The 9527-nt window shown below is 44.1% G+C and overlaps 1 protein-coding gene across 1 annotated transcript; it reads left to right on the forward strand.

Annotated features, from left to right (window-relative positions):
* The first annotated feature begins 803 nt into the window (after nucleotides 1-803).
* On the forward strand, nucleotides 804-8769 carry prdm11 (PR domain containing 11). The gene is made up of 7 exons (XM_076138398.1): nucleotides 804-986; nucleotides 1915-1990; nucleotides 2160-2419; nucleotides 2570-2637; nucleotides 2811-2998; nucleotides 3607-4125; nucleotides 4237-8769. Exons 2-7 carry the CDS (start codon nucleotides 1963-1965, stop codon nucleotides 6396-6398), a joined length of 3225 nt encoding a protein of 1074 aa, XP_075994513.1. The 5' UTR covers nucleotides 804-986; nucleotides 1915-1962; the 3' UTR covers nucleotides 6399-8769.
* The last annotated feature ends 758 nt before the right edge of the window (nucleotides 8770-9527 follow it).

Genomic DNA, 9527 nt, shown 5'->3' on the forward strand with positions numbered 1-9527 from the left:
AACATTTCCGCCCATACAGACAACAATTAATAACTGTTTCCCACACAGTGAAATTTCCTATTGTTTTATTTTGCTCTCTTTTTAAACAAAAGCGTAATTCTTGTTTGTTGTCTCCGATTCTATGAGCTAACCGGCGACAGAGTATGTGTTGTAATTATACCTTTAAATAAATTAAAGCAGCAAAATAAGAAAATAAAGTCGTAATGTCTTGGGAATTCAAAGAAGACTCTCCTAGCATTTCGACTATTTTTTCGAAATATTACAACTTTATTCTTGACATCCACAATGCTGTGCACACTGAGTAAAAACAGCTTTTTACTGTCCCTGCTGAAAAGCCAGTTGTGTTGTGATCCGGCCTGAGCTGCCCACACCTACAGAGAGAGACAGCCTGTTAATCTGAGGCTAACCCGGCGTGCAGGTGGTGGATTTATGTGTTACACGCTCATATCAACGTCATATACAAATAATGGACCAATCATAAAAGAAGCTTTGGGCTTGTCTGGTTCCGGAACCCAAGGTTGAGAACTAATATGGGAAACAACATGGAACATGATACAACTGACGTCAGGGACAGTTAAAGGCTTTTATCTGATACCTACATTTATTATTATCATTTTGTGAGTAAAACTGTTCAAAGCTCAATATTTGCTGTGCGTCTTGGTTTGTGGTGGTTTTTAAAGCAAAGTGACGTGTGAAGTGGCGGCGGCTCGCAGAAACGTTCCACTGCTGCACATCAGCCTCACACTCATGCTTAACTTTAATTTTTTGCGCATTTGCTTTCTTCCGTTCTCCATGTCATTTCCTGTGACAAAAATGGTGGTCAAAGCTCGGGGAGGCGACTGAGTCGTTGCAAAAAATCACGGGAAACTTTGCATCGGTGGGCAGCCGCGGAGCCAGCGGCCGGGGTTCGGTGCTCAGCGGCCGGTGGGGAGACTAGAGGAGGCCCCGGGAGAGCGTCCGTGTCCCCGCTGCTGTTTGTGCGCAGGGTGAGTGTGTGTCAGTAGCCACTGTGGCCACTGAAAATGGCTTCCGAAAGCAGCAGGCAGCTTGCCAGCAGCCTGCGGGCGGAGAGCAGAAAGCGTGGCGCAGATGAGCGAGCAGGTCTCTGTCTGCACCGTCACACGGAGGCGGAAACTTCAGTGCAACTTGAGTTTATCTGCGTTTATCAGCTATCCTGCTGCTGCCCGAGACATGGCAGCGAGCCAGGAACTGCGTTCAGGAGCCAGATTCTGCAGAAAATGCAACATTTCATCCTTTCAGTCTCTACCTGCGGGTTTAATAGCGTCAAATGTCGATGTGATGCGTCAGAATTGTCTGTCATGCATGTCCTCAAATCAGCCTTTACACACATTCATGCACATTCACTGCATAAACCCTCATTTGTGATTTTCAAACCTCACTAATCAACAAACTGAAACTGCAATAATCAAATGTCTGTGTCATTCATTCCATGTTCTCAGTTTAAGGGAAACACTTACACTACTGTGTACAAACACATTGATCCCCTCTTACTCTCGCTGAGTGAAAACAGCCTGTTTGATGTACTTGTTAGTGATGCTGCATGCAGACAGAGGGATATTTAAAATGCTAAATTTATAATGTGGAAATTGCAAAAATAACACATCCCAGGTCATATTTGCACGTGGTAAAGTAACAGTAACAGAGTAAGTAACAGAACTATCTTCATTACATATGTGGAAATCCTGTAACATTAATTTTGCAAAGGATTTTCACACTTACCTGATTCCAGACTGGGTAGTATCTGTTTTCCATCCTACTTCATCACTGCAGTATGTTGGGCATCAGTTTGGTCGTATTGCCAAGACTGACAGACTTGACTTGAGCAAACTGTTACACTGATAAACTGACCAAGGTGTTGTGAGACATTAGTAATGTGTCGTCTGGCTTCCACAGTGCTGTGAAGTGGACAAAGTGCTGGATTTCCATCAACATGGTTCCACCATGAGCGAGCAGTCATTGGACCTCTGGTGTAAGATCTGAGTTCACTTTTACTTTTTGACTTTATGAATTGACATAGTGATATGAATGGAAACTCTGAATGTCTTTATATGAAGTCTGAAAAGTTTGACACATTGCTCTTTTTTCACAGCATGTATATTGTTGACATTGGTGTAAACTCAGGTGTTGTTGTCCTCCAGTCTGCGAGGAGTGCCAGGAGTATTTCCAGAGGGAGTGTCCAACCCACGGACCCCCGCTGTTTGTCCCTAATACGCCGGTGGCCCTGGGGTCAGCCAACAGAGCGGCTCTCACTGTCCCGCCTGGCCTGGAAGTCTTCACAGAGGGGGACAAGGTGGATGTACGCTGTGTGGATGCAGACATCCCCAAGGGGGCGATCTTCGGCCCTTATGAGGGAGAGCTGGTGTCCAAGGACAAATCGTCTGTGGCTTTTTCCTGGATAGTAAGTAGGACCAATCCACAGGCCGCAAGAGCCGGTCTAGATCCCTTCCAGTTTAGAGCCTTGAGATTTAGACTCAATGTAACACAAGTTGGCCAGAGTAGAAGTTGAAGTGTGTGTTTGTTTAATGTCTCTCCACTGTGACCTCTGCAGATTGTTGATTTTAACAACACATATCGGTCCATTGACGGCAGCGATGAGACCAAAGCCAACTGGATGAGGTAATGTTCATTTATATAGGGCAAACTATTGTCTTTTAATCTGTGTGTGTCCATCAATGTTAATATAAAGAATGCCATCATCAGCGATTTCCTTTTCTCAATGATACTTAGCATTGCAATGATGTAATGTCCCCCCAATGACAAGATGCACTGTTGACGTTTTGTTACCCCAGGTTTGTTCGTACCTCGTCAGAAGAGAGAGACAAGAACCTGACAGCGTTTCAACGCGGTAAAAACATCTACTTTAGAGTCTGTCGGCAGCTGGTGGCCGGAGAGCGGCTGAGGGTTTGGTACAGCAACGACTACATTCAAGCGCTGCACTGCATCTCTCAAGAAAGCATCGACCGAAACCTGGACACAGGTGAGGCAGATCCAATCAGGTTTAGAAATGCCTCAGAGTTAGATGTGAGGCATTGCATCAGCTCTCGTGACAAGCATAATTCGCTGCTAAATTAAATTGCAGGTTTGTTGGGATCTCAGTTCTCCAACAGGTGGTGCTGTTGTCCCACAGGTCCTCAAAGCACCATGGCGTCATCGCTGGGCTTAAATCCCAATTTAAAATAGGGTTTCTATAGCATTAACAGTCTTAATTCCTTTTGTGTGTCTGAAGAAACTCTGAAGAAGCAGTATTGCATTTTTACAGTCTTACAGGGACATTTTTTGGATTGACAGCTGGATGCCCTGAATTTCAATAAAGCTTTAAGGATGAAATCTCTCCCAATAAGAAATTCAGTTGCCTGTCCCTTTCCTTCTGTGTCCCTGCTTTACCAAAAAGAACCACAAAATACTCTCTCAATTAAGAGTGCACCTGTTGAAAATATAGGTTGTTTATTTTTTAAACATTCTGATTTCTTCATACACAAATTTGGCAAGAATGTGACACACAATTAAATTATGATAGCGATTCTAAATCAGAGTCTCTAAAATTGATAATGAAGTTTCATGTAGCTAAGCAAGCTTGTGTTGTAGGTCCTGGGAAGCCAGCAGTTCTGCCCTGCGCTCAGAAGGACTTTAAATCTCCTTGCCTGCAGTCAGCTCTGCAGGCCAGACCAAAGCATCAAACTGAAGAGGTCGACGGCCAGCCTCCTACTAAGAAGAAGAAGATCGACCTAATCTTCAAAGACGTTCTAGAAGCTTCGCTGGAGGACTCTGGCAGGTCCAGGTCCCATGCAACTGGACAATCCTGCAGGGACTTTAAAGTATCAGTGTTAGGGGCGGGTTTCAACTCCTCTATAAATAGCTTTAATGTTCCTAACCTTAAGGTGGAGGAGAAAGAAGAAGAGAACCAGACCAGCGGGGAACCCTCCACCTCCTTTTGTCCAAACTGTGTCAAACTGAAGAGGAGGATCCTAGAGCTGGAGGAAGAGCTTTCACGATTCAGAGGAGGAAAGGGGCACTCGACTGACCCATCCATTTCTGAACAGGCCCTGCTGCCACATAACCAGGACCCACCAAACCCGGAGCAAGGTCCCGTAGAAGACTTTCAAGGTAGGTCCAAAAAAGACATTGTTTGTATTCACTCTTTGGATTATAATATAATGTATAATATATCATAAAAAGTCAGGCTGTTGTTGAAGTTGAATGGACTTCTCTTTGCAGGGATGGAGCCCTTGACACCCACTCGGGTTGTTCTGGATGAAGATGACCAGGATGTGGACTCAGCAGATGAATCTATTGCTGCAGACCTGGTAATTTCTCCGGATGACTCGGCCAAACTTGCCTCTGGCGGGAGCCGACGGATTCGCCGCTTCAAACAGGAATGGCTGAAGAAGTTCTGGTTCCTCCGCTACTCACCAACCCTCAATGAGATGTGGTGCCACGTTTGTCGCCAATACACAGTCCAGTCGTCTCGCACCTCAGCCTTCATCATCGGATCCAAGCAATTTAAGATTCATACAATCAAGCTCCACAGCCAGAGCAACCTTCATAAAAAGTGTCTGCAGCTGTACAAGCTTCGTATGCATCCAGAGAAGACAGAGGAGATGTGCAAGAACATGACGCTGCTGTTCAATGCAGCCTATCACTTGGCCCTGGAAGGACGGCCCTTCTCCGACCTCCGCGCACTGGCAGAACTTCTGAAGAGGTGTGAGCTCAAAGTGGTGGACCAGTATATGAATGAAGGAGACTGTCAGATACTCATCCACCACATTGCACGTGCTTTAAAAGAAGACCTGGCTGAGAAGATGCGTCTGTCTCCCTTCCTAAGTGTTATCATGGATGCCCAAAACGACGACCTTTTCTCAGACACGGTGGCAGTCTATATCCAATTCATTAATAACGAGGGATTCCCCAACACCGAATTCCTGTCCTTGCAGAGACTGAGCTTGGTCAGTGTGGATGGTTATCTCCAGGCTATGGATCGAGCCTTTGGTGTCCTGGGTCTCAGATTTCAAGATTTGGTGGTAGTCGGTTTGGGGGTGGATGGAACAAACATCTCTTCAGGAATGAGAGCAAACCTGTACATCGCTGTCCAAAAGACTTTTCCTTGGATCCTCTGCCTTCCCATCATGATTCACCGGCCTCATCTAGAGGTGCTGGATGCTATTAGTGGGAAGGAGCTGTCATGCCTGGAGGACCTGGAAAACAATTTGAAGCAACTTCTGAGTTTTTACAGATACTCTCCTCGCATGATGGCTGAGCTACGATCCAGTGCCCCAACGCTGTCAGAGGAGACGGAGTTCCTTGGAGACATCAGAGCCGTACGATGGATCATAGGAGAGCCAAACGTCCTTAATGCCCTCATAAAAGATTACCTGGAGGTAGTTGCCCATCTGAAGGATATCAGTAGCCAAACACAGCGGGCTGACGCTGCAGCAATCGCGCTCACCCTCCTCCAGTTTCTCCTTGATTACCAATCAGTAAAGCTCATTTACTTCCTTCTTGACATCATAGCTGTTCTCTCACGCTTAGCCTTCACCTTCCAGGGAGACTACCTGCTAGTGTCTCAGATTGAAGCCAGGATAGAGGAGGCCATTCAGGAGATTGGCCAGTTGGTGGACTGCCCTGGGGAGTATTTGCAGGAATTTGAGGAAAATTTCCGTGAAAGTTTCAATGGTGTTGCCTTGAAGAATCTGCGCGTTGCAGAGTCAAAGTTTCAATCCATCCGAGAAAAGATCTGCCACAGAAGCCAGGGTATCCTCTCTCAGAGACTGGACCTGCAGAGCCGTCAATTTGCCAAAGCCTGCAAGGTCCTGGATCTGTCCACATGGCCTCGCAGCCGGGAGGACATCCAAACCTACGGGGAAGAGGAAATCCAGATGATATTTGACCATCTTGACTCCATTGTTCGGGTAGGTCAAGAGGGATCCCATGCTAGGACAGATGCAAGAAGCAGAGTGGTACTGGAGTGGAAAGATCTGAAAGCAGACTACTACAGCATGAATGGCTTCAAAGAGATCATCAGTCACATCTGCAGGTACAAGCAGCGTTTTCCTCTGCTGAATCGGATCGTACAGGTCGTCAGGATCTTGCCCAGTTCCACAGCCTGCTGCGATAAAGGCAGAGGATCTCTGCAGAAGATGTGTAAGAACAATCGATCGCGTTTGACCCTGGAGCAGATGAACGACTTGCTGATTGTGGCTGTGAATGGGCCGCCCATTGCGAACTTTGATGGGAAGCGAGCCCTGGACAGCTGGTTTGAGGAGAAGTCTGGCAGCGCTTACTCACTCTCAGCTGAGGTGTTGAGTAGGATGTCGGCTGCTGATCAGAAGTCAGTTTTGCACAGTGTTGATGTCAACACAGAATTCTATCCAGACGCCTAAAATGCAGTATTTGAAATGGTTGGGAGCTGAATAACACAAAATAGCCTGCTTGGATCAACTTTTTCAGCCTGTTATCCCTTTTCTGATCAATTTAGCAATTTGCGCTTTAATCTCTTCATGTTCAAATGTAGACTTTTAGGTCAGAGCATCACAACCAAACATGCTAAGCTTTGGGTTGGGTCAGGAACTGTGTGGTCCTGCGAAGCCATTTGAGACGTAGTTTGTGATACTGGGCTATAAAATCAAGCAGAGGATCCTGACCCAAAACCACTTTAATGCAGTAACAACCAAAGCCATTGCAGCTTAGATGTTAAGTCCGGAATGTTCTGTTCAGGGTGATGTCTAGGCGTTTCACTTTTAGCTGACAATGATCAAATTTGTTGGCTGAAATATCTCTAGATTAACTTGCTTAGCTGAGGAGCGAAGTCACGTCTGCTCTTTAAATTGGCCTACAAAATGAAACCTCTGACTGTTGTCTTTTAAATGAGCTCTGAGGTCAAGCATCTGTAACATTTATGCTTAGCTAACACCATTATGTTGATATTTGAAAAGATGAAGTGGACTGTGAGTTTTTGTCGTGGCTGGAGTGAAGAGCAAGAATAATCATACTGTCCTTTTTCCAGTGAGCCGGTTCTAGCAGCTCTTTGGGAATTATTAATCATTATATCCTCAAGCAGCTGCTGCACAGCTTCCTTTTTTCACATATAAGACTTTGCCACAGTTTTTTCAAAGCCTTTGTCCCTCATATCTTCTTACGGTTCTTGATAGATTCTTGCGTTGTGCTGTTGCTGTGTAACTGCAACTTATTTTACTCTGATCGAATTCAAACAAATCTCATCCTCCTTTTTGGCACGTACAAAACGCACTGTGCTTCTTTAAACATCCGTCACACACGTAAAACAACTTCTTGCAATATTAGAGGAGATTTTTCTTAAGTTGAGTGTTTCCTTGAACCTTTTTCTTTTAAATTCGCAGTTTTAAATCTGTAGAAACTCAACTATTGACTTCTTCTAGTCAGCATTGTCACGTTGAGGGCTACTGAGCGGCCCTGGTGGAATAAAGCACTTGTTGTTGCCAGCATGGCAGCCAGTTTTATATTGGGAACAATCAGTCAGTGTGCTAAAGGTCTTTGTTTAGCTGCTATGAGCTTTAAGAGAGTGCAAAGATGTTAAAAGTCAATATATTTCTATTAGACATAGTAACCCACTTTACAGTGTACATATATTGTATAAGCGTGTAAATGCGCTTGAGCCTGTTTTTAAACTAAGAAGTATTTTCTCCTGAATTTGATTATTGTGCCATAATGAACAAATGCAAGAAGTGAGTGTAAAAGTAAGTAAAAGGTGCTACCCTGCTATGCCATACTTTGCCATAAGGGACATTGTTAAGATGTTTACTGCTGCAAATGTTATATTTAAAGTACGTGGAGGTTTTTCACAGATGCATTGGCTTCACGTTTGGATGATTCTATGAAGGTCACTTTAATTTTGCCCAAACTAAGGAGTCATAGGGTTTTAATGTTTCAAAAGCTGCATGTTCATATTCAGCTGTTTTGCCTTTGGCATACACTTAAGTATCTTAAGATTATTATAAGATTTTACTGTATGTTTGTTTGTTATGCTGAAATAATTGCAATATTGAGAATATAACGGCCTCTGTGGGGGCTCCAGCTGAGCTCAGCAGATATACGAATGCTTTATTTTTATACAATCGTTAAAATATACTTTATGCCTTTTTGTTCATGTTTGCAGTGTTGTTAGCTCCAAGCTGTTTTTCTTTGATATCACTGATCATTGAGGGGAAATCGGCCCTGAGCGTTTCCTTTCATGGTGAGCACTTTCTGCACGTCTTTACTGTCTGCATGCAGTTGTTCTGTGTTCTGAACTGTCACGTCTGCGTGCAGATGCTCTCCGTCCTCTCTGGCTGGACATTTGCTCCAGCTGATGAGCTGAATGATAAAAGTAGTTTTCTTCATCTACACACTCAGCTGAGGTAAACTTTGATCATTTTAAGGAGCTGAGAGGATGAAAGACAATTTGGTTCAATCCCTTTTCACTTTATCTGCTGCGGTCACAATCCAAATGTTTGGACTTATGGATGCCAATATCGTGTTTTATGCCTTACGTGTGTTGTAATGGCTGGTCATCTTCACGCTGACCCGTGGTTGATTGTAATGGACTCCAGCCTGGAGTGAGCTTTATGTTGTCCATGTTTGTGTTGTATCCTGAACTGTGAGTTTTTCACTTTTCACTCGAGTTAGATGTGAATTCTGGTAACAGATGAAACCAAATGAAAATATGTGGCAATGAGATTTCTCTGTTTTCCTGTTTCATATGCTTAAAAAAATACATTTTAAGATACATTGATCTGACGTGCTGCTGTCTGTGTTCTGTATTTAGCCACAACTGATGACTTCATCCTTCATGTGCTGTCAGAAATATTATTTTCCTAGTTTCCTAGGCAGCTAACTAGCTAACCTACCAATATTTGAGTGGAGGGTGTCGTCGCCCCGCAATGCTCAGCATGTTCTAACACGAGTGTAGCTACTCTCTGCTGGAGAGGCCACAGTGCTAAAGTGCTAATCTGGTTCAGATTAGCACTGTAGCTTCTCATGTAGCTCCTCTGTTGCGGGGAAGCTACAGTGCTAAGCATGTTTAGTGTTGTATTCACATGGAGAAGCTGCATTCTACATTATTTACATTTTACATCTATGCTTTGGTTTCACGTTTACATTTAAATGTAACATTTGACATTCTTGTCAATAATGTACTATTTAAATATAAATACATAATTTGCATAATGAATCATGTGCTATTTTCCTGTCATACACGGAAAAATATAGAAAATTGTACTTCAGGGACGGGCTGATGGACGACCGTTATGGACCTTTCATAAAGAACTTAAAGTGTCAAAGTAAAATGCAGCCTCACACACACGAGCTTATTCTACCCAGAAGGATGTGGAGTTCTATAAGAATCAGAGTGTGAAAAGATTTTCACCGCGGGAACAAACGCACTCCTGCCAAGTCTTACAGCCGATTGGAATGAAGGAGAGTCGGCTGTCAAAGTCAAGTGCCAGAAACCGGAGAGGACAGGAAGACGTGTGAGGCTGCAAGAGCACAGCCACAGT

Source organism: Genypterus blacodes, unplaced genomic scaffold (assembly GCF_046128005.1).
Source record: "Genypterus blacodes isolate CSIRO-AG114 ecotype Tasmania unplaced genomic scaffold, CSIRO-AGI_Gbla_v1 ptg000015l_1, whole genome shotgun sequence".
NCBI classification, from domain to species: Eukaryota; Metazoa; Chordata; class Actinopteri; order Ophidiiformes; family Ophidiidae; genus Genypterus; species Genypterus blacodes.